Source organism: Sphaeramia orbicularis, chromosome 14 (assembly GCF_902148855.1).
Source record: "Sphaeramia orbicularis chromosome 14, fSphaOr1.1, whole genome shotgun sequence".
Classification (NCBI taxonomy): Eukaryota; Metazoa; Chordata; class Actinopteri; order Kurtiformes; family Apogonidae; genus Sphaeramia; species Sphaeramia orbicularis.
In genome coordinates, this window is record NC_043970.1 from 14787506 (window position 1) to 14814321 (window position 26816).

The window sequence follows — 26816 nt, forward strand, 5'->3', positions numbered from 1 at the left end:
TTCTGCATTGTTGTACACATCTCTCCTATTATGTTGCTTCTATTTCAGTGTTTTTACTTACATCTTGTATCTTGCTGTTGTGCCCTTTACTTGTTTGTCAAAGCACTTTGTAAACTTTGTTTTTAAAAGGTGCTATATAAATGAAGCTATTATTATTATTACCTGTTCTGGCTAATTCTGTGAAACTGAAACCACTGAGTAGTGAATAACTACATAAAACTGTTTCTTTTTTACTTTCTGTGATACATTACAAAAGAATGCATCAGCTATAACAGAATTGCTATTTTTACCATGGCCAATGTACCATGAGAGTGTGAATCTCACTCCTAATACCTTACCACTTATAAATGAATGAGGGGATAATGAACAAGTATCTGTGACTAAGCTGAGCCGTAAGTTGTCCACCTGAGGCCCAGTTTACACGGCAATGCTCTTGGGTGAAAAAGACAAAATATTTTATCAGATGTGTCTTTCGTTTAGATGGCAACAGTGTTTTTGGGGGTTGAAAATGCAAAAAAGTGAAACCACCTTCCAGAGTGGAAATCTTAAAAATACTCCACTCTTGTGTCACCGTCTAAAGGGCTGAAAACGTAAATCTGCATTTTCTTGTCGGGTAGAGTTTACATTACAGGCACGCGCCACTACAGGAAAATAACATGTCGGATTATTTGTTTTAATCTAACATGGTGTTAAGCAATAGCTCCACATTTTGTCTGTCCAGACAAAATTGTCAGTTTTTGTGCGCCATGTTCTGTTTCCTGTTTTGTGATTGTACCTATTTCGTGCTAGGGGAGCACAGGAAGGGAAGTAGAAAGGTTCTACACAGGCGGTTGGTCTTGGTGGTGGGGATGCCACCCGGCGTGCACACTACATTGATAAATAGAAAATTTCACACACTTTTGCGTGTCCGTCTGCATGCAGATTTTTCCCCCAAACACAGAATTAAGAATGAGAACGCAACACCACTTTTGCATTTTCGGTTCAGATCGTTACCATCTAAATGTAGCCTGATTTTAAGCTGTTAAAACTGGGATAAAACCTTCAAATTACAGCCTACAGCCAACACTAGAGGGATTTTGTAGTTTTATATTCCAAATGCACAAAACCTGTATCAGCGCCCTTGTAGGTCTGGCCAGGACCTATGTGTACACTGAGCTTAGGTGAAGAGACTTTGTTTCAGGTGGGGGGTGGGGCGAGTTGGCTGTGTGCTGTTGTGGTTTGGATGATATCAGCAGACAGTTGGCAAACATGGGGTGCCAGCTTTTGATCACTCTGTTGGCTGGTAAAGACGGCACAGCGGCTCAGCAGTCGACACAGTCACCTCAAACTAAGAACGTCCTGGATCTGGATCTCAGCCCTCTCTATGTTTAAGTTCTCTTGTACTGTCGGTCCAGGTTTCCTGTCCAGTTTTGCTCAAAAGGGACTTCATCTTTATTTCCTGTCCTTCTGTTATCACCCTTAGTGTTGGAGATGCACGTGGATGGATGAACTGAAATCACAATTATTAAATTTCTTGAAATCAATTCCAAGTTTCTAGGTTTGTCGCTACCTTATAAAGACTCCCTGTTCTAATTTAGAGGACACTGTCTACTCCTCAAAAAAGTAGTAACTGTCCCCAAGTTAGATGGGGTATTTGGTCATTTCTTTGAATAGTATCAAAAGATATTTGGCAAAAGTGTGTGCGTTGACAGTTGGTGGAGGTAAACCAGCAGGTTTTGAAAAGAAGCTGACCATCTGCTTTATTCTACATGTACGTATTATCATAGATCCAGTGGACACCAACAGGACTAAAACAGACACTTTGTTATTCCTGTGGTAAAAACTGAAATACTGTGTGGACCGTGAGCAGAACTCCAGGTTTCAAGACTCTTAAAATCAATTAGAGTGGTTTAATGTAACTAAATCTGGAAAACATAGGTTATAGTTGATGTAAACAATGAGTATTTGACGCCTCCGTTCAGTTTTCCGTTTCAGGGATTGCAGATATTAGCCGTCTAGAGTGAAATGTAGATGTTTGTTAGTCAGTGAAACATTTCACACCTTCACAACATTTAACAGTAAATAAAACTCACAGTCTTCCCCTCTGCTCTTCCCCTCAAGTCAAACAAGCTGAGCACGCACACATTTTGCACTTTCGCACCTTTGCTTCCTCTCTTTTGGCCTTCAGTGTGTTTTGATGACTCTTCTGCTCTCTTAAATTCCACACTTTCCACACTCTGAAACCATGATTTAGGATCTCAAACCACTGAGGGTTTAAGCTCTGTGTAAGACAATGAGCATCTGTCAGTATTTTATCAAAACGTAAACATATTTGATTCATTCATGTTTCAAGAAGAAGTGACATGTATAAATACTGTATGTCATGACTACAAAATAATTTTTTACCTTCTTTCCCAACAAAATACTTAGTTTACACAGAGGAGAAACTGATGCCAAAGAATTATAACATAAAAAAACAAAAAGAAGGAAAAAACTCTAATGCATCCTAAAGTTGTGGGAGTGGGAAAAATACTACGACTATATATATATGTGACTGACCAATAAAACTTTAGGCTTTAGCTGTTGGTGGTTAGACCCTAAAAATGTACATATTTGCCCTTTGTGACATTCTGTCCTTGCCAGTAGCCAACTCTCACAGTCTCTGCCCCCCCCCCCCTTCACGCTTCAAGTGCTGTTGTGATGGTTTTTTTTCCACCAGCTGTCTAATTGAGGCCAAGCCACTGACGGTTTGCCCACTGAGCTGCACTCTGTGGATGTACGGCAAAACACAAAACCCACGGGCCAATAATCTATGTGAGAATACTCCAGCAAGAGCAATGAAAAATCCACAAATCAATGAGGGTCTCAGCGTGACTGTCGATCTCTATACAGCTGCAGAGTCTGTGAGTTGATCTGAAATTGTGTAAACAGTCAAAGCTCAGTATGATCATCACTGCTTTGCAGGAAAAGGGGCTGAGTTTCAGGACTCAGTACATCAACTATTATTAAGACCTGAGCCACATGTAGGGTGGATGAAGGCTGTTTTTTCTGCTGAGCTTATTATTGTTCCTTCTTGTGAGAAAACAAGTGTAATTTTAGTGGATGTAAATGCGTTCAAAAACTGGCACAAACACCCGGTATGGTGAACACTTTTATAATTCACTGAATGCATGAATGAATGGGATAAATTGGCTACACTACACACTAGTAACACTACACCTCTGAGTGGCAAGTTTCAATTACATGTGCAAAATTTAGAACACATGTCTAAGACCTTCCATTCTGCCATTTTGAATCTTATGTGAACTACCACAATTTACACAAATTATATTTTAATAGACTCGTCGCCCATGTTTAAAACATATGTTTATGATAAAGTCATTAAAATGTTACATAAAACTTTGATGCGGTTGCTGTGGCAAATTTGTCAAATAGAAAATTGTTATAACTCAGTGATGCATTAGCTCATCTTGCGCAAATTTTTCATGCTTAGTCACAGACCTATCCTGAACACATCCACATGTCAAAATCAGGCTACTGCTACATTAATGCAATGCATTTGGATGATTTGCCATGAAACAGGAAACAGGAATTTGCTACTTGCAAATTTAACGAGACTATTGAACTGAAAATGAAGGCCAGAACTGAACATATCTACATGGCCAAAACAAAACCCACACAATTGGAGGAGCATGATCGAGGGCCTAATTATTACCACTTGCATTGTAAATTTTTCACTATTTTTGTATTATTCTAATATTCAATTAGATAACTACAAATTAACTGAAGAACTATGAAATATCCCTTTTATTTAAAACTGCTGAACATCTTTAAAATTATTGAAAAATTAACCCACTTGAAAATTTGCTGCCAATACAGTCAAGTACATACCAGTGTTCTGATTGGGATTCAAATAGGAGAACACTGAAACCTAGACTTAAAGATGTGCTCATGCTCTTTTGCTGAGGTAACATCGAGTGGGATTTTCCAGATTCCTTTACTCATCCCAACTTCCTTGATGTCAAAACAAAAACAATTATTAATGATTGCTTCACCAAAACAACTCAAAATGCAGAGGAGAGGTGCTCATGAATGTGTGCTTAGAAATTAAACAAAACATTCTTGTTATCAAATCTAAGAATTTTTCCTGAGTAAATCAAAGACTGTGTTTTGACACCGAATAATGTTCTTATTTCTCAATGTTTGCATTTGAATAGATCTGTGTGCCAGGTCGCTGGTGAACATTTTCCAGTCCGTTTTTTGTTAGATGTGATTGCCGATACTGTTTTTTGGTACAAAGTTCTTAAATGTTCCTCAAATTACCGCAAAACTTAGCAAAACAGCTGAATTACTCAATCTGCCATGTGTGTCTAACATTGTAAATATCAGTTCTAATTTCAGTACCAGTAAGATGTTCATCAACAAAAAACCTGCACACAGTAAACCTCCATTTTCACCTATGAAATTGCACAATATCCTGCAACATAACTATTAAAAACTGTTCATATAAGCCAAGTTTTAACAGTTTTACCTATAAACCCTGTCATTTTTCCACTAAAGAAGACAAATAACTTTAAAAAAAAAAATGTCACATGACCTTTTCTTGAAATCCTATAGGATGGATTTTTTAGTGCGACTCCTTCAGGGCACTGGAAAAGTCCACACCCTGTCAGACAGAGCTGAGATCTGCATGTTAGTGAAAAGCACACCAGGCCCAGCGAACGAGAGCTTAGGTTTCAGAGACACTGATACTCATTCACAAACAATAGTGGAGGACCGCGAGTGTGCGCTTTGCCCAAGGGAAAGACAACAGAATACAAAGTGTGCATGGATAAAGGGAAATCTGTTTGGGTGTACCTTGCTGTCCAGTTTTTTCATTGTGACGAGGTCCAGAGACTTCAGTGAGTGTCCGGTCGGGGCGATGAAGTAAAGGCAGATGTGGATCCTGGTGTCATGGTAGTTAAACAGCGAGCGCTTGATTTTCAGCTCTTCCTGCAGATAGTTTTCGAACTGAGTGTCGATGTAGTCAACAATGGGCTTGTAACTGTGGAGAGAGTTACAGAGTCACTTAGGATTAAACCATATGGGGGTGACTATGGCGCAAATACTTGTGTTCTTATTCAAGCATAAGTAATTAATACAATAGGAAATATGGACTTTATCACTGGGGAAATGAGCTGAGACAGTTATGTTTTCAGTGACTGCCTGATCTGACTGTATGCCAAGATCTGAGCTTAGAACAGTACAAACTGGTGCTGCGTGAGATTTGTGTTCAGCTTATGAGACTTTCGGTTGAAACAGAACACAGTGGATGCAAAACATCCTGCCCTCTTTTACATTTCCATGAAGCCCTCTGGAACCTAGAGCACCACCAGTAAAAATTATTTTAATTGTGCTTTTTTCGGTTGTTCTTTCAGTATTTGGTCTTGGGCACTTTGCATATTTGAATGAATAAGACCAGGTAGCAGGAATTCTTTCTCAAAAAATGTTCTTTTCAATACACACACATCAGACCAACCCTGACAAGAACCATTACTCAAGGACAACAACATGCTTTCTGCTTCACTTTGGGAGCAGATTAGTCAAACTTGCCAGTACCTCGATCAAAAATACATGATAAGTCATCCCACAGAAACACAAACATCTGCAATAAAGGCAGCCCATTATGCTTCATAGAGCTAGATTTGAAGTTTTCCCATCAGGGTGCACCATAACATATTTGTACTGGAGAACTACACAGCTCTATGAACCCCCTTTGCTCAGAACAGTAACTACAACAGAATACATTAGGTGTTCAGGATTAAAATGACTGACGTTTGGTTGCACAGCAGCACAGCTTGTGTTTGCATGCGGTTCGAATGAGTGCGTCCCTCAAACAATCAGATAATGTGTCTGGATCGTGAGAGTGTTTTAGGTTACATTCACACACGCTTTGGAGCAGTTCATTTTCATCTGCGCCGTTTGTTCATTTAGTTCAGATCAGATTAGAACAATACCGTTACAGTTCAGTCACATACTAAAACATACTACTCACATGAAAGGCAGTTTGAGATGTGACATGCTCTGCAGTTCATTAGTCACCATGGATGCAGAAGTGACTGCACATTTTTTTTCCAACAATATATTGCGAACAGACATTCCTGAATTCCCCAAACATGTGCACTTCTCATGTTATGTAGCTACACTGATGTACAAAACCTTCCTCAACTTTGTCGCTCTCAGCTCTTGTCACCTCCGTTTTGACATTTCCCTCTGCTCTCGCTAGCGAGAACCACCCGCAAATGTGTTTCGCAGACGCGCCAAACGCACCCCCACACACATGATATATCACATACATCATTCACAGGACCACCAGCTCTTCAAAGCAACTGCCAATGTAAAAGTGATCCATGGAGTCTACAGCTGGCACGAAGTTTCCACTAATGTGCCTATTTTACCGTCAGAAATAGAACATAATCTGAGCCTGCAAGAGAAAACAAATCCCAAAAGCAATTTCATGGGTACAAAGAGACATATCTTTGCATTTGATGGCCAGCTGTTTCTGTGTGGAAAACGGAAATCCCCACAAAAAAAAAAAAGAAAGCCCCAAAGTCAGTTACATTTTTAATTGATGTAAACTGAAAGAAGTTTATTTTGATGGCCAGCCACAGAAAATCTTTGTTTGATAAATGAGTAGATTGTGAGACCCTGTCACACCAAGTAATATATACAAGAAACGGTCACATATTTCTCTGGTAATGACCTTAAGGAAATGAAAGGTTCCCTCGACAAGAAATATACTGGGATTTTTCCATTGGCTTTTGGGATCATTGCAGGAAATAAGCTCCATGGAAAAGTTTATGATAATCATGTTTTTTTTCCATCAAGGTGGACCTCATAAGTAAAATGAGTTATAGTTTTTGAAACATAAATACAAACCACCAAAAGGTTAAATGGTTGACTTCAACATCACCACTGAGCTTCCAACTTATAATTTGTGAGTGAGTTTCAGTGTTTGGTGTGACAGTGTTTACAGGGTATCTGCAGGTCTGAGGAAGCCAGAATGATGACTTTTTAAGAGGTTTTTCAAATTTAAGACCTTACATTCATATAAATAACAGTCATAGTTATTTCCTTGAACAGGCCTTAACTATATTTCAGTCCAGCTGTTACATTTCTGTTTCTTCATGATTAACGTTTCTATTACTATTATCAAGCTGCTAAAGTTCATACCTGAACCCCTCCACCCATGAATGACTGTTGGTGGGACCACTCATTCACATCTCAGTCATGCTAAAATGATCAACACTTCTTACAAATTTGACAAATTCTTGAAAATGATTTACAAAGCAAGCTAAAATTATGACTTTTTAAGATGTTTTCCAAATTTAAGACCTTACATTTGTATAAATAACAGTGAGTCATAGTAATTTCCTTGAATGAGCCTCAACCGTACTTCAATCCAGCCAATGTTAAATTTCTATTTCTTCATGATTAATGTTTCTATTACTGCCATCAAGCTGCTAAAGTTCATACTTGAACCCCTCCACCCCTGAATGACTGTTGATGGGACCACTCATTTACATTTCCATCATCGTAAAACTATCAACACTAATTACAAATTTGACAAATTCTTAATAATGACAAAGCAAATTATATCTGTATCATTTATTGTGTCTGTGGAATTTTAAGGCCTTTAAGTGTGAATCAGAACAGTCACATTTAAGACTTTATCAGGATCCGCCGACAATCTACATTTATTATCCCTGACAACATCTGTAGTCTTATCTAGACATTTTTAAGACACAAAGACCTTAAAAATTCACAAGTCATTTAGGTAACTTGGGGACTAAAAATGAAATTCTGTTAGGCTTGTGTTAACTAGGGGCACTTCTTTCAGGCATCTCAACAAAAATCCCCATTACCTTCAAGATGAGGGACTCTGAAGCACAAAATGCAAACTCATTTACTGGTTGTAAGACTAATTCATGCACCAAACCATTAGACTGCAAATTAAAGTATCCACGCCAAGCCATCCCACACTAAAATATTGGAGCTCAGTATGAGAGTTAAATCAAAATATCTATTGTACAAGCTCAGCCAACACCATGTTTACAGACATCTGTCATCTCCATTCACTTCTATCTGTAGTCTTCTCTGTGAAATGCACCAACTCTGACCTTTTGAAACTCTCTGTGTGCATTTACAGTCTGCAGCAGGCTCTGTCCTGCGGCATCTTGGTTTTCTACGGCCTTCAGAGAAAAGCTGCTATCAAAGGGCGTGAGAGTGCTGCGTGCTGACTAGGTCACAACAAGAACACTCCGTTCTACAACTGAATTTTTTTTTTTTCTAAATGTACCATTTCCTCTTCAGTGCCGTCCTGCCTCGTCCTATTTGTGTTCGAATGAGGAGAGAAAAATATGCAGAAATCTGGACTGATATTAGTTTGAGCCTGTTTCTCTCATTTGTAACCAATGGCAACATGGACCTGATTTGGGCGTTGTCATCTCCCAAACAGAAAGTTGGGTTTGGATAAAAACTGACAGGAAAATCGACTCTTAAGTCAAATGGAAAATAGACTGAAGCACATGTTCTACCCACCAGCTCCTAGTGCCAGATACATGGGATTTGCCACATGGGAAAATAAAATCAGTGCCACTTATCAGACTGTACAATGAGCGCAGTAAACAATACATTGTTGGGGGATGGGGGGGCTTAAAAATACTGTAATATGTAGTCTGTTAAATCAGTTCAAGGCCCTAATATCAAAAGTCCACAAAACAGGTCCTTTTTAGATATCTAGCTTACATGCTATCATGAGTTTCAACTGTTTTCTGTCTCAATAACCCAGATATGTTTTACATTTAACCAGATTTACATTTACACTCAATACTTTTACATTTCTCAATCAACCTTAGTTTCCTAAACCTGTCTATCTTAACACCAAAAAAATCCAAGAAAACTCCAAAATACACTGATTTTAAACAATTAAACTAATTCTGTGTAATAACTGTTCATCTTAATATCAAATTTAATAAACTGTGAAACACTTCAGCACCAAGCATTCACCTATCAGTTGGTGTTTGCTTGTTTTGTTTACGTCTATGTGCATCCAGAGACTTGAGAAAAGATGGAAGTGCCCTGTCAGAGTATTCCAACATCTAACCATTATCTGACCTGCAAATTTTCCAGGAATCTCCTCCAATCATGAGTGATAGTATTGTGTTTCCACATCTTTACCTGTCTTCTTTGTTGATCTGATCACCGAACCCAACTGTGTCGACGATCGTCAGTTTGAGGTGGACGTTGCTTTCCTGCAGGTCGTACGTCCGCGGCCGCAGGTACACACCGTTCTGGTAATGGCTCGCCTCTTCATTCTCAAACATGGTGTTGAAGAGCGTGTTCATTAACGTGGACTTGCCAATCCCAGTCTCCCCTGTGGATTGGAGATTTTACAGAGAGGAGGCAGGAGCAGCGAAAGAAAGAGAGTGTTAAGTAGCTCAGTCACCGGGGAGTAATTCATCAGCTTTCAGACAAGGCTTTTTATTGCCGCTACACAACTAGTAGGCCTGTGCGTTTCTTTCATGTCAGGAACAATGTGATGCCGCTGATTTGTTGAACATGGTGTTTTGAGGAAAACAAATCAAGCGTTGAGAAAGCTAGAACATTACATTCCTGTGAGTTGTCAATAGCCAGGGTTTCCCTGGGTTTGTGGAGGGTGTAAGTGCTGCGATGGCTTTTTGTGCAGTTGTCTTTTGACTGAAAATCTGGTCTTGCATAATTGTGGACCTGTATTGAACAACAGACCTATATCTGTATATACAATACAAATAGAAGATTAAGGAAAAACAAATTTGCCAACAGAGGAAGTCACCACACAATTCAAATTTTGAGAATAATAGTAACATACCAAAATCTAATTTCCAGACAAAATACTGTCTGTTTCAGTTAATGTGTTATCTTTTAGCAGAGTTTGTCCTGTTTCTTCAGCTTAGGTGCTGTAGTTTGATACTCACCTACACAGAGGATGTTAAAACAAAATCCCTGTGTGACCGATTTACTGACCAGCTGGTCAGGGAGGCTGTCAAATCCAACATGGCCACCTAAACTCAGGTTACGCTTCTCTTCATTCTGAAAGACACAAACAACATGAAACACTAAAAGTGTGCCGTCATGTGCCAAACCACACTGAAAAGTCATTAGAAGCAGAAAGGGATGTGTCACATTCCTATGCAAAACCGTATATCCTGCAGATGTAAAGCCCATTGCCTGTCATTAAGAGCTGGGTAATCAGGACCTTCAGTGAGGATCAGCTTCAAGAATAATCCTTCACATGGATGAGAAACTGAGGATATTTTCACACTATTGAATAATTGTGACTTAATCACATATAAAGGTCATTTCTTTCTATTACCTCAGTAATGAACATAGTACCCACAACAGAACAAGTAATGAGAGTAAATGAATATAATATTTCAAACTAAAAACAATCTTCTCTCACTGCAGTTGTGTCACAACTAGGGCTGGGAATCTCAGAGTATCTCCTGATACGATACACGGCTCACAATCACGATAATATCTTGATAATATTAACGATAATAATAATAATAATATTAGATATATTGCTCATAATAACCTACTATATATCCGTGTGTTTATAGGGGTGAAACAAAAACAAGCAAACAAAAAAAATTTCATCGTTCATATTTTGCAGCATAATTTAAGCAGAGTACAAACATCAATAGTGCAAAAAAATTACACTGTTTTAGTGCAACATAACTGTAAACAGGATTTTTTTTTTTAAGTGTCTGACAACCAGTGACACTATTTTAAACATGATATCATGACTCACGTAAATATACCACTTCTAATTGGCGTGTTATCTGTATGCATTAGAAGCTTTCCACGTGTATGTTCACGGTGTTAGTAGCCCCCTGTCCAACCTGAATCGATGCGTCAAATACCACGCACTGAAGGTTAGGGTTACGGTCATGTGAACCAGAGATCTTGGCGTACACTGTCACACCATCAAATGGCATTGAATAACACACAAAAAGGTCAAGAATGCATACATACAGCACGCCAAATTACAAAAGAACTGGAGTGACATGCAACACCATTTATTGAGATCAGTCTCAATTTAAACACATTCAGAAAATAGGACATCTCATGTCTCTTCAGTGTGCATGTTTGTCGTGCCGCCCATGGATCGTATTTTTGCGAGACAGTTCTTACATACTGCAAAGTCCTTATCCAGCTTTGTCCCATCCACACTATAAAAGCCAAAGTGATTCCACGCTTTTGATTTAAACGATGCTGGTGCATCTTTCAGTTTTACTGCACTGCTCGAGTTCGCCTTATTAGCGCCGTTGTTTGTTTTTCTTCTTCTGTGACTGCGGCCCAATTTTCAGTCACTCGTGCAAGAAGTGCCCCCTGGGTGACATGTAAAATGGTGACTTGACTCACTAAGGTGGAACAATGAAAGAAGTTTATAGCGGCTATATTTTACTTTTTTTTTAATAATACACTGTGAGAGCGCATCAGTCATCCATCGTAAGATTAAATATCACAGTAGTTCACCAAATTGATATTTTGTCATACTCCTAATCATAACTGTAAACTCAGTAAAGAGGAGGATTAAAATAACTATACTAAGCTTCACATTTCATTATCTTCTTTTATTTGAAACAAGGACAGCTGCCTCACATGAGACAAAACATATACAAAGCACTCAAAACAATACAACTAGCGTTCATTCAAAACAGAGGCTTCAAGGTTCAAAATCAGAACAATAATTTAAGTGTGATAGGTTTTACTGTTAACAAGAGCAAATAAATGCCACATTTCATTCAGTGCAATCAAAAAACCACGCTAATTTCTGTTTCAGATAAAGAAAAAAAAAAGACTTGTCCTTGTCTGGAGTACTTTGCTAATCTTTCATTTAATCAAAAAGTTGATGAAAAACTGTGAGAATATAATGCTCTGTTTGCACAATTTCTATTCTTTGTTGTTCACTTCTTCTGTGGTGGTTACCAAACTATTTTATGCACATATATGGTGAAGCTACTGGATTTGCAAGATTCCACAGGAATGATAATATCAAGATGCCTCAGATATGCTACATAGCACGCTAAAGGACAGATCCTGCCCAGGATATGGTATTGTTAAATGTCTACTGGTGGACATACTTGAATTCTTCGTGCTACAAGTTAGTACTAAATACACATAAATATTTTTAAAAATACATGAATAATGTCCTGCATCACTGCTACAATAGGTATCAGACACATACTGCCACTCTTTAATCATTTAAGTGTGGAAGATCCTAAAATATTCCAGAAATATGACACACTACAGACAGGCTGATAAAATGACTCGTTATAAACACTTTCACCTTTGATCCTCCTTATCTAGTCCGTCTCCGAAGCGAGAGACCATCAGTGACAAGAGGAGACAAAGTATGCTGGAGTTGTACAGAAGAAGGGGAGCAGACAGCACCTTAAGATGAATGGGGCCACCCGAGCTCGTCTGGCTGAGCCACGACGGCTGCATATTTGAAGGCTGATGTCACAGAACAGAGGCAGCGCAGAACTCAGCTGAACGCAACCCGACCGAGAGGTGAAGGCTCCGCATACACAGCAGATGAGGTCGAAAAAAGAATGAGCAGCGGGTGATGAAAGCTCAGAGTGCATGTATACACGTTAGGAGCAAAAGGAAGAGAGTGGACTTAATGTCAGGCAACACCTCTGGAGTAATCTGACAGGAGCTGAACTCGACAAAGCTGAGCCAAGCAGCAGCACCCAGTCGATTTATTACACTGCCACCTATGTTCAGCACAAAAAAGAAATCAGTGCCAGATGTAAATATGTTTGTAAAGTATAAAGTTTTTATGTGCAAAACACCCAACAAAGCAAAGAAAACATGTTGAATGGCAAGTCAGGTGAAAGAATATTGAAAAAAAGTCTTGAATTTCCACTTCTCCAGCTGCCGTGCTGTTGTGATGGAGCTGTGTTTATACAAATGGAAGGAGCATATGATGATTTGATTGACAGAAATATAAGCTACAGCTATTTTCATAATGAACTGAATACATTTTCTAGCAGCATGTAAAAATATCTGATGTTTGTAGCATCACAAATATGACAGTTTCTCACTTTCTTAGCATTACATATGAGTAATTAGCATATTTTTAGAGGACTGCTGTTAGTGGGATAGTTGGATGGGTACTTTTCACTGTTTTCTGATTATTTATCTGCAATGTAAGAGCACAGATGTGATCAGAAACATCAAAATACTAAGTATCTGACAATAATCATTTCACATCTCAAAATAATGACATAATTTAGACAGTGTCATTATTTTGACTAAGTATATCCTGATTTTCAGATACATACTAAGCTGTTACCTTATTTATTTTGTCTTAGTCACAGTGATGGACAAAGTCAAAAACGGGCTTCCCAACTACACAACTAATCAGTTTATTAAGAAAGTCTTTAGGAAGATTCATCAACAATGAAACTATTATTAGTTGCAGCTCTAGAGGTTTACACAGCAAAACAAACTCCAATCAATAAAACTTACTGAGGTTAGAGCCTAGGATCATGTGTCTCAGCACTTTGGTATGTAGAGGAAAGGAAGTGATGTCGTTTTTTTTACCCATCGTTAACTCAGATCTCGTTCAACAGCAATGATACTTCCCTGTGATTTGTGATGTTATTCAGATAAACACCAGAAGCCACACCCTCCCCTCTCCAACAAACACCCTGATACATTCCAATCTGCCTTCATCTGTGGTGTTGAAAATAGAAGTTGACCATTTTCCTTGCTCATCACAGCTCATGTATGCTCTTGCACAGATTTGGTGGATAGGTTTCTTGCTTAAAAGCACCTTCAAGGGTCAAGGAATTTACACTTCAGGTCACAGGCCTGCTGCTACAGGCTTTGTGCAACAGTAGATCTTTAGAGGGTCACGGTCGACGTAAAGGGACTTCTCTGACCTCTTAAACTTTGCTATTCCCAAAATTCTCCAAAACCACGGTGGTGAGGTTCTCCAGTTTAGAAAAAAAAAAAAAACAACAACAAAATTCATGACTCATACGATAATTCTGGGTTAAATTCCTATACTCAGTTGGGCTGAGACATAATATAACAACTGTAATGTCAAGAAGTAGATGAGGCTGTGGATGAGGTCTACCAACATCATGCACACTTGAGTAACAGCAAGTACGTAAACATGCACACATTCTTTTTCTGCCAATTTTCTATAAAAATAAAACATAACATGCCCGCACTTGAAAACCCTTGGCCTTCAGTCCACGCCAAAGTTTTTGCACATACAGATGGACAGACAGACAGATGGTGAACTGATGACAATACCCTGCGGCGAGGACGAAGGATGAAAAAACTGAATAAGCTACTTATATGGCTAGCAAAAACATATATATTTCACAAGATCTTCTGTTTCCACGGAGCTATGCAAACACCCACTGAAACTGGTTTTATACTGGATGAACATGACCTCCCTCTTTCAATTCTTTAAACACCGTCTTATATAGTCAGCTTATCAAAAAACCTGTTCATATTCTCTTTCATAATAGTTAAAGTCAACATAATGTATGTATTCGTCTGACCATAATTGTGGACTTTTCTTTGGAGAATGCATGCATCTTTACCAGGGGGGATCTTTGTCTCTGCTCCAGTGGACTACAAACATGGGGTATTTGTCACAACCTGCAGCACAAAGCTTCATGTTGCTTAAATGCCATTTTATGTCAAATTCACAACGAAGGGATATTTTGAATAATTCTGAAATATTAGTGTGACTGTAAACCTCGTGAGTATCATCTTCTAAGAACAGTGCGCATGATTTAGAGGCATCCAGTGGTGAGGCTACAGAAGGGGGCCAACTGAATAGCCTGTACCTCATTTTCCACTGCCTAGAGAGTGTGTGATAAATTACAGTGGCCACTAAAATCACGAAAAACTAGAGAAAGGCCCTCTCAAGAGCTAGTATTTTTGTTTTGCCTGTTCTGGGCTGCATGGTGGACTCCATGGAGGAGGGGCCGCTCCCTAAACGGGTCATTCTAAGCTAAAGAAAACGTACTTTTTTTTTCAGGTGATTATACACTAAAAATTTATTCCACTTACACAAACAGGTCACCTTAAAACCAAAAAACTGGAGCTTTAAGGATCAACCTAAAGAAGCAGCACAAGTGGGTAGGAATGTGTATAATTGAGGAAACTGACCTTAATGGCTTCTAAGTCTATATTGAACTACAAAACAACACACATGTGCTAATGCAGGGCTCAGGGTAATCCAGAGTTATTAGACAAACTGTGAGGCATCTCTGTGTCCACCCCTCCATGCTAGTTTAGAGAAGAGCAGCAACACAAAGTATGAGAGGAATGAGAAGCCTCTGGTTAAGTGTCCCACAGTGAGGAAACAACGCAGTTCCCAGGCCACCGTATCACCAGGCCAACAGGAAATGGCTGCACAGAGGGGCCCCAGGTGGCTCAAAGTGTAATGAGGCACAAATCGTATACACTAGGCTTGTTCACAATGTGGAGACAAGACTCTGGCCCATTATGAATTAGCTAACCTAGTAGTTTGGAGTATTGAGCTAAACCCAGTAAACACACACATAATGTATGAACCACAACAGGTACAACAGCCCTGGTCTGAAACTGCAGCTCCATACTGTTAAAACCATGACTACAAAAACAAGCAGAGCGAAACGGACAGTATCTCGATGGAAGACAAGAATTGTTGAATTTCTGGTTATTATCATCCAGTGTTTCCCGCAGAGCTATATTTTATCTTTGTGGGGTTAGAGTGACTGCTACTATGTTAGTGTTTATTTCAGACCATGTATAATGATTCTTTAGAGTCTGTCAGAATTCAAAGTATTTCATTAGTCCGCTTTAACCTGAGAAAGTTTGTGTAATGGGTCTTACTGGTGCTGTTAAGTCATGAGGTCAGATCTAAAATGAGTCCAGATTGTGTTCAGCTGCAGATCAAGCATAAATATAGAACCTGTGAAATGCTGTAAGTCGCTTTGCTATTTCTGTTAAAAGTAAATCCTCCCCCACTGCAAAATGTTTGGTTTGAGGTAAAATTGTTGAAATTACTCAGTAATTATAGTTTGGTGGCCGTTAATATACCTATCCGAGTAAAGACTATGTGGAGAGAACACTGTAATCATAAAATACATAAATCTCCATGCCTCAAAAGGTGAAAGATTACACCTTGGAGCCTAAGAAATAGATGCTTCACCATTTCAAAATGGATAAACTAAACTAGTAGCCATCTAAATAATAAATGTAAAAAACAAAAAAGATACAGCTCAGCCTTGAAGAGCAGGTTCCCCAAGTTCTTTGTCATCAGCTGTGACTGCAAACAGGACATTAAATAAAAACAGGACCCAAAGTTTAACTGATAAACCACCAGAATGATCTGTTCAGCAGCCACCCCTCCAAACACTGAGACACTCTAAATGACCTGAGAACCTCCCTTCCATTACTCAGCTGCTCCCCACTGTCTTTCTTGCCCGTCTTGTGGTTTGTGTGCAGCCTTGTTCTCGCCTTCTGGCCTAAATCTCCACCTGCCTTGTGTCTGCCTCAGTGATCGTCCACCTGACAGACGGCAGCAACCTGACAGGCTGAGACACACACCGCTGCAGCTGCTGCTTAGGTGTGTTATGTGAATGTTGAAGGAAACACAGAGGGAAGGCCTTTGAAAACAACTGCACATATTTACTCTACATGCATTTTGTTGAGAACAAGCTTGGCTTAAATGTAGAAGAAACTCTGTAGAGTATACCCGTCATGCACTTTCCTTCAAATGCCTCTGAAATTTAACTGCGCAGTTGTATGTTCAAGTGATAATAATATTTTGATGATATATAGTAAGACAATTTAATACACAGTTTTTGTTGAGATTTGGTCGATATGTGTTAAGGCAGGAATTTGCTGTTTTACATTTTTGACATTTTTAGTTGATACACATCCTCCACTGTCACCGTTTCAAGCTACATTTGGTTTTGATCAATCAATCAAATTTTATTTATATAGCACCACATTATATCAAAAGTTATCTCATGACACTTTACATTTAGAGCTGGTCTAAACCAGACTTTTAAGCCAATTCACAGATACCCAACTGAATCCTCCAGGAGCAAACACTTGGTGACAGTGGCAAGGAAAAACTTCCTGTTTACAAACCATGATGACTTTATAACTTTGCAAAACTATCCTGACCTTGTTTAACTGAAAGTTAATGTGTGTTAATGTGTAAGACATCAAGTCTGTTTGGTATCAAACTTCAACACATTTATGGAGAACGGTTTAATGTACTGTATCATTTAGTGGCATTTCATACCAAAATTTCAGCATCATAGAAATAAATCTCCTCCTCCTTAATCACTGTATACATTTTTATAAAAGATATGATAAAGGACACATTCAAGTTTTAATAAATAGGTTTAAACTTTATGCTGTAGAACTGCTTTGAGTGTTTACATGAACTGAAAATAAAACTAAAGATTTATACTGTAACATGTATTGTCGTGTCTTTTTGTGACAATGATATATTAGTACCTAAACAGTTTCCTTTAAAAACCGTTAATGTAGTTATGACATAACCATCAGTACTGATTACCACCAGCCTTATTCTGTCGTCACTGACATCTGACATTGGTTGTTACTGTTCTCACTCATTTACAAAATGGGCAATAAAAATATATGGATAAATCACTTTCAATTGGAGTCGCAAGCTAAAGAGCAAGCAGTTTGGAAAGCAATCATTCTAAGAGCTATGATGGGAGGAGGCTCTGAGATAACCTCACTGTTAAACCAACATGTACATACAGCCCATACATTACTCCCTAGATGAGCTGAACAGTGACTAATGTGTCTTGTCTGAAAGCATATCCTAAAGCCTTGTACACTATCACCACATGTGGACTAAAACCCAATTCCTTTTTAATAGTAACAGGAGGTTTGGTTTAATGCTAATTATGAACAGCACAAAGATTTCACATCTTGTCCTAAGTAAGCAAAAGTGTTAAATGATTAAAACAAGAGGAATACTTGGATTAGAAATGCAACACTATTGTTTTCTAAATTTCATCAAATGTTGTTCCTTAAAGTGTCTGCTGCAAACATTCACTTTGCTTATAAAAACATTATGTGCTCTTACAAAACTTCTCCTGCAGCCACTTGCACTTATTAAAATAAAAATGTTGATTTGTGTGGCATCAAGCATCCACAAACACACACAGAAACTGGTCTGTCTCTTTTCATTATCTCATAATCATTCTTCTCTCTGTACGTCACCCTCGTGAACAAACATTGCCTGGGCCACATTACTGCTCATCCTCATCACTCATCTGTGCCCAAAAGGAAAGGCAAAAAAAGACGACAGATGGAAGAGGAGACAGGAATTATTTTACAAGACAGATGTACAGCATAGGCATCTTTATGGGCCTCTAGAAAATACAACTGAGGGGGCACGGCCCTAACAACCTACCGAGAGAAGCTACATTCATCTGAGTGTTTTCTCCACAGGTTTTCCCTTTGTATTAAGCACTGGCCACAAAGACTACACAGGACTACAAAATGGCCACATTTTCTGATGGAGACATGGAATATATTTGCATTATTCAGGGTTAGGTAAGATTCTTTAAACACGTAGCACATTTGGAATATGTGTCTCAGTTAGGGTTATTAACACAGTTTACAATACACAGCCTTTTCCCTGTTTATGATCAGTGTTGTGTTGTTGTGCTGTACACAAACCCACTAGACAAGACACAGGAAGAGATTCATGACCAAAAAAGTCCACATTTCTATTCAGAAGGAGAGATAATCTTAGATTTTTACATGAAAAAGACACGTAAATTAGCAAAAATATGTAGCAGCATTACGAAACAAGTACAATGAGGATAATGAGGAGTAATTCTAATGTAATTTGGATAAAATTAAGTCTGTACTGGGTGTCCTCTTACCAGCACACAGAACTGAAATTACACAAAAGAACAGAATACAGTGTAGTGGACAGACGGAGTGCACACATTGGTTTGGATGATTCTGAACCCATCACTTCTAGACAATGAGCAGGAGTGAATCTTTACAGACCTTTTATTGAATATGTGTCACGACTGTCTCAATTTTGCATCTGTGGGGGAGCATTTCATACTTTTGTGTCATTTATTCATCACATCCCTTGTATGTAGGCTACACTACAGGCTTTAAAAAATCTGAATATTTGGCGCATGTAGATTGCAGGTGCCTCATTAATCTGCACAGTTCAGTTCCCACAACTATAAAGAACTGAAAAAATTCCATAGTTCCATAAGCCTTTCACTGTTCACACTGCTGAAAAAAAAACAGTCTGTATCACATGCTGAGGGAGTTAAATACTACGGCTAAGACACTTAGATGTAGATCCAAACTTTCAACAAATGTCATGGCAGCTGATGGATTCACTGCTTTTATCAGGACCAAAGTTTTGATTTGTGATGTGGCTTTACTAGGGTCTTTTCCCACAGCTGTTCATTATGTCCTTTCTTCATTCAAACAACAACAAAATTAATGTTATTACAACATAAAAACATAGACTGCCGCCTAAAACCGTTCGCATTCAGCTTTTGGCAACATCATCTGGAGGTTTATTTTAATCATAAAGCATCACAGTTTCAGCGAGCTTGTCTCTGGGAAACTCGGACGCTTTCTATAGATGGATATTGACTCATCACCAGAGAGGCTGGAGCTCAGCTGTGATTATTTTTCTGTAATATTGGATTTGACATGCTTGCCTCCAGGCAGTTCTGGCATGTATCGTCTATATACAGTAAACAACGCTGCTGACACACAGCCATAAGTGCACTCAACTGCAAATCTGACCTGAACACATACAGATGATCTACATGGGAAAGGATCTACAGCTGGGGTTTGACAGGAGATGTGTATAGTCTGATGGTGGGGTTAAAACAAAGAACATTAAAATACATTGCATAGTTAATATTGTCCTCTGCACAAACAAGCAACACTACTGCTTTACAGTGCATCGCTCATTCCACTTGTCTTGGCTTTAAACAGTTCATAAAGCTAATTTCATTTTATGCATGCAAGCCTCCTGGGAGAGGAAAAGCTCTTCAGGGTCAGTAAGCACTCTACATGCTAAATATGCTATAGCCCAATTCATTACATAACCATCTGAGTGAACTACATCCTGTTACATACACTATATGCATACATGGTAATCAATGAGTGAAAACCATAGAAGTTGTAGGTTAGTTGGATGCATTGATTGTTTTATGTGGGTCTACTCACTTTGGCCTAGAAAGTCATCCCAAAGCTACACATCCTCCATCAGATGGGACCGACATGAGCCGACAACCACACATCCGTATCAATAGCTTCAAATAATTAACAACGTGCCTTTTTACACAAACGGGCTGGGAAGCATGTCAGTTTGTTCAATATGGTCTCACTTAGTTCACAAAGTTAGGCAGGAAGTCAGACAATCAGGCAAGCGGGCAGGCACCAACTGTGCTGCAGCTCACACCGTCTTTCCACTGGGCTGTTTCCCTGCATTCTCAGCATTTTTTCCCAGTAATCAATCCTCTAATTTTGTATTCTGACAGAGACATTTTAGAGATCACCAATTGGCAACGTACTCTGCAACCAACACCCCCCTCTTTTGGATGTCTTCCTAATACAAGAACTGCTAGAAGTGCAATATCGTCTGCACTCTTTTTTTTAGGATCCCTTCTTTTCTTTCCTTTCTTTCTTCAGACATGTGTTGCACCAGTGAGTGGTAGGAGTGGCCCGGAGTGTGTGCTCTTAATCTCTTTATCCCTGCAACTCAGCTGCTGCTTACTGTCCAATTCACCACCGCAAGGATCTCTTGAAGCATCTGCCAAAAACTTAATCACTCTTTTTAATTCCCCTCTGCATTTGACTTCTCACCATCTTACTGTTTTTCTGCGTGCATTTTCTTTGCATTGTCAACGCCTGAAGACTCATGTTGAACTGTGACATAAAAATTATTATTATTACAGTCTTTACTGTGCATTGCATCATTATGCTCACACCTGTCTAACAACAGGGCTTGCTACAGTTTTAATAATGCTGGATGCATTCCAGTCTTAACTAATACTGCAATGTGACTTGTCTACTACTGGAATTTATGAAGAAATAGAGGCTATAAGACATGTAGTCATAGCTTGTTTCACATCCTGCTGGTAAAACTGACATGGCCTGAATAAAAAATATGCTATTGAGCAAAAAAAAAAAAAAGTGAACCACAGGCTGAATTTTGCACCCCTGAATAGGAAGTTAAAATGAAACCACATGTCAACACATTGTTAGGACACAAACAGTACATATAGTTGTTCATGTCATTATTTCAGAGCTATATTGTAGTTAAAAAAAAAACAAGAATAACCCACATGGAAACCTGAATACAAGTTATGGTGACCTTAAGTGCACACATAGTAGCTACTTCATTGTAATTTTCTGCTAGCTAGCTACAGTACTCGCTAGAATACAATGTGATTTAGCTTAACCCTTGTTAAATGAATTGTGTTTACAGCCAGTACTTTAATAACATTCACAGTAAACAGTTTCAGGGTGCCATACGCTGCACCCATATGTTCAGCAAGGCGTAAACGAACAGAAAAACAAGTATGCTAAGGAAAGCTGCTCGAGACCACGTTAAATATCAAACAGTAACGTCCGTTTCGAATAAATGTGCCTTGACTCAAAGACTATTAGCATAAAAATCACTCCACCATCTCGGGTGAGCCCACATTTCAGGCTTCCAAAGAGGCTTAGCTACATGCCCACACGCAGCAGCTTCCACCAAAACACTTTTTTTTCACGAATCTCAATCAAGAGTATTCCCGTGGCCGTACTTGCAAGCAATGTTGTTGTTTTTTTTTTTTTATCTAAAAGGCTACAACAATGACCGTAAAACAAGCAGCGGCGGCTTTTGTACCTACCGAAAACACGTCAACGTCCGTGGCAGCCATGGTGCGGAATGTATGGTGTTTGGTGTGCTGAGCAGACTGAGCAGGGGCGAAAGGGAGCAGCCCTCGTCTCTCCGTACTAGCCTGCTAAACTACTAACCGAGCTGACAGAGAGGAGGAGAGGGACACAAGACGGAGAGGAGCTGGAGCTGGAGCTGGAGCGGGAGGGAGGGGGGCACCAGTCACGGAGCAAGAGGCTTCACTGTTACGACGCGTTCAGTTCGCTCGAGCATGACGCGGTTACGGGCGAAGCTAGCTAGAGTTAACTGATGCCTCTGAACTTTCACAAAAGCTGAGATTTTCTGATACTGTTGCACTTTTATAATCATAATTTCTTGACACGACTGTTTAAAATGACTGCTGAATGGTGTTTCTTTTGTTAACAGTCATTTGTAATCTTCTTCTGTGTTGTAAGAGGATAACTATCTCGCTTGTACTCGAGCTCTTTGGGTGGGACAGATACGTTCCAATATGGCCGCCTGTCAGGCACTCCCATCCAGCTCAGGAATGTCATGCTGTTCACATTGCAAGCCAGGACAGGAGCGGGTTGCATCGTAGAGCGACAGGATGAAGGCAGAAATATGTGTGTCACGTCTCCTCAGGGCATCCACCTGCATATATGATAAGACATTAATATTTAAATGAGCTAATGAGGTCACAGATTGATTGTAGTCCACTAGAATGGGACTGAGCCAATCAGAGCAGAGCACTGGTGCACTGGACTCCAATGATAAAGATTAATGTATTTAATTCTCTTTGTGGACTGCAGACATATTGTACCAGTGTAAATGCTTCCTTTTTCAGATTTATAAAACTGGTTAATAATTCATAGCTATATATGCATGCATCACACTTATATTTTGTTGCATTATTGAACTACTCTAACAGTTAAGACTTGCTGTATCTGTAATAGCAGAGCCAACAAACTACATCTATTGGCTATTACTGGTGTAGTCTGAGCAGTAAAGAACTGTGGTGGAGGCTGTAGTCACCTACCACATTGTGTTGCAGAACTAGAAGGAATGCTCAGACGTTTTACTTAGAAAAGTAGAAATACACATTTATATTTCTAAATATTATTTAAATGCTATTGCATTTGCTTCTCTACTTGCACGATGTCTTATACTTTTGAGGAGGAAACAGGAAACGCCTTCCACACATGATCAGTGGATCGCAGACATTATGAGGTTTTTACATATGGAGAAGATGAGATGTACGTTAGCAGGATCAACTGCAAAATTCTATAAAGCATGGCAGCCTTTTCTAAAATTCACAGAAACTTATAAAATGAGCAATGTATCATGACTTTAACACCAAATCACCACTCATCACCTGGATAACTGTAGGAATGGTACATATTTTATTTCTGTCTTTTTTTTTTTATGTGTATAATTGCTATCTATTCAATTTTATTTTATGTGTTTATTTTTGCTTTCATAATCTTGATGTCTTCTGGTAAATATATTTACATGTTTATGTTTATATTTAAATTGGGGATGGGAACTTGTGTTCATAAACAGTAAAAATGTAAAAGTTGTATGATGCATCCGTGTAATGCTGTTAAAAATCCACAAATAAAATTATTTTTAAAAAAAAAAGAAAAAAAGAAAAGTAGAAATACAACAATGTAGAAGTACTTTTTTTACCAGTTAAAGCCCTGAATAGAAGCAAATACACTGACAGCAGATAGCATGTAAGGTATCAAAAGTCAGATACTTGTCATTATGCACAACTTATTTCAAAGAACTACGTTAAAATATAATATTCTGTCTATTGTTTGTCATGAATGCATGTTAATGAATGTAAGACCAAGTTAATATTGTACTTGTGGAGCCACTTACAGTAGTAAATAGTATAACAGTCTACTGCAAGGGTGTCAAACTCATTTTGGTTCAGGGGCCATATTTAGCCCCATTTGATCTCAAGTGGGCCAGACCAGTAAAATAATGACTTAATAACCTATAAATAATGACAAATCCAAGTTTTTCTTTTTGTTTTAGTACAAAAAACACTCAATTAAATTATGAAAATATTTACATTTTACAAAAAAGATGTGAATAACCTGAAAAAACAGAAATTTCATTTGAAAAATTAGTGCAATTTGAACAATATTATGCCTCAACTTATGATTTATACATGTACGTTACACACAATGTTACATAAACATTTGGTAACAGGCAGAATATTGTTAAAATTTTGGAGTTTGGAACTAAAATTTGAACAGTTTCTACAATATTCCATCTCTTATTATTAACACAACTCCAGATCACAGTGGATCCATAAATGCACAAAACATTTAGTAACAGGCAGAATATTGTTCAAATTGCACATTTCGGGTTGTTCATCTTTGTTTATATTTATGTATTTATTTGCATTTTATTATGAAAGAATAGTTTTGTAAATGTAAATATTTTCACAGTGTTATGTTATTTTTTTCACTTAAATTCTTTCCACATAATTATTCATAAAGAAAATTTGTTGTTGTCATTATTCCTGGGTTATTGTGTTGTTATTTTTACTGGAGATCACATTGGTCTGTATGTGGAACCTGAACCAAAAGGATTTGGACAACCTTGACTGTTCAGGTTAATTTTTGCACTTTTATCCTGCGGGGCTGGAATGGAACCTTTGGCGGGCCAGATTTGGCCCCCGGGCCGCATGTTTGACACATGTGGTCTACTGCATCAAAATATATGCATATGGAAAGTACTATAAGGGTTAAATAATTGTTAAATTGTTCTCTTTTTTTGGCCAGGCTGTGTATAATGGCATATAAAGTTACATGAAGAAGAAACACTTAAATACAACTACCTGAAATCTGTACACAAGGACAGTGTGCAGTGTTTCAAATAAATTAATACGTTTACAATTTCAAATATACATGAAAAAGTCTATGAAGCATCTAAACAGACCAATGTGTTATATTACCCTATAAAAATGGTAATATTGCAGAGTGTACTTGACCTTTGTTTGACATAAAGGATTCCCAATGTAATCTATAAGAGTAAGATGACAGGTTTCTACTGTGTGTGTTTGTATTTATGGGTTTGTTCTACATAAAAACGTCTGTTACTCAAGTAATTATTGTAGAGTGATTCATCATTTCAGTACTTGCATATAATAAGTTCTATCAAATGTTCTACCTATCAGTCTGCCAACAGTTTCTTTCCCAGTGCTGTGCATAGCCTTAACAACTCCATATCACATTGTTAACAATGTGGTGTATGTTTTATTTTTGTATTTGTGTATAAAAAACACACTTTATATTCATGCACTTTGTCTACGAGAGCGTCGGTTGATCTACGGGGACACCTGTCTTTTTATTACTCTCATTCATGTAATTTTTCATAGTTTTTTTTTTTTTTTTTAACCTTGTACTGTCTTTTATGTATTTTTATGCTGAGCTCTTGCAATTCGTTTTCCAATGCAGTTTTTCTGCAAATGGCAAATAAACTGATTCTGATTCTGATAACGTCATCTCCAGGCCCACAGCAGTGTCTCAGACCTCTGCCTCTCCTCTATCTATTCTGTATTTTATTTTATTTTATTTTTTTTAATCTTTTTCTATCAGTTGACAACAGTTGTAATTGATTTAGAATTAACCTCAAGTTTTATCTGGTTCTCTTGAATTCCAGATTTGACATCTTCTATGTCAGAGAAAGGATCAGTTTACAGAAATAAAAAAATAAAAAATAATGTTTTTACTGTGAACACTAGAGACAGTCACTGTTGGGGTTTTTTTTTTATGTCAAGTTTTTATTGAACTTTTCAAAGGCTTGGTACTTGGTACAGTAGACAGGAAAGTCACTGTTTTCAGCTTCCAGATGATTTTTTTCTCTACATCAAATCTTCACGAAGAAACTTACAGTTAATTCAGACTCTTTCATTTTCAGTGAGCTTTCGACATTTTACCATTTTCAACAAAACATAAGAAATCTGTGGCCAATAATACATGTAAATAACTATAATTAGACACATTTATCAAGAAATAATAATGTGCTTTATTGTTTTGGCTTATGTACTAATGCTAATGATACATATTGTGTGTGTGTATTAGGATGGGTAAAATGCAGAGACTGAATTTCACTATGGGATAATGAAGTAGGTTAACCTTTAACTTTTTTTTAAACTATAAATTTGAGGATTTAGGATTAGAAATATCATTATCTTCTACATACCGGTTACAGAAACATCTTGAACATATTGTAGCCTTCAAATTGCTTGTTCTGTAAAATTGCAATATTGTGACAAGCAACATCACTGAATGAAACAGACAGCTTTTTGAAATCTTGATATCAAAACTGATCAAACATTGAAAAAAACAAAACAAAACAAACTCTGGTGGATAGATAGATAGATAGATAGATAGATAGATAGATAGATAGATAGATAGATAGATAGATAGATAGATAGATAGATAGATAGATAGATAGATAGGTAGATAGATAGATAGATAGATAGATAGATAGATAGATAGATAGATAGATAGATAGATAGATAGATAGATACTTCCCTGCTACTTCTTATTCTTGCACAGAACAACGGTAACACGTATTTCCGCTGAGATTTACAAAATATTCTGAATCTGAATAAAAATGACTTTAATAATTACTAATGCTGTTTAATTAAGGGTAGATGTGGCATAAAATTTGCATTGGGTGGTGGTCTAATAAATTTCTTAAGCACTACATGTGTCCAAAAAGAATTACATTATCAACTTTAATACCTATAATATTTGCATAAATTAGGCTTTATAGCAGTGGTTCCAAACCTTTTTTGGCTTGTAACCCAATTTAAACATCACAAATTTCTGGCGACCCCAGACAT

At 38.0% G+C, this 26816-nt stretch overlaps 1 protein-coding gene across 2 annotated transcripts in view; it reads right to left on the minus strand.

Annotated features, from left to right (window-relative positions):
• The window catches only part of septin8a (septin 8a), a 60324-nt gene extending 38202 nt beyond the window's left edge, over window positions 1-22122 (minus strand). Inside the window, exons 1-4 of one of the 2 annotated variants that reach the window (XM_030154980.1) lie at window positions 21963-22122; window positions 9975-10089; window positions 9199-9394; window positions 4837-5023 (exon numbers count right to left, since the gene is read on the minus strand). In XM_030154980.1, coding sequence (XP_030010840.1) covers window positions 4837-5023; window positions 9199-9394; window positions 9975-10089; window positions 21963-21992 — 528 coding nt within the window. In that variant the 5' untranslated portion in view covers window positions 21993-22122. The remainder of the gene's footprint in view (window positions 1-4836; window positions 5024-9198; window positions 9395-9974; window positions 10090-21962) is intronic. The other variant, XM_030154981.1, reaches the window with a different exon arrangement.
• Window positions 22123-26816: the final 4694 nt, after the last annotated feature.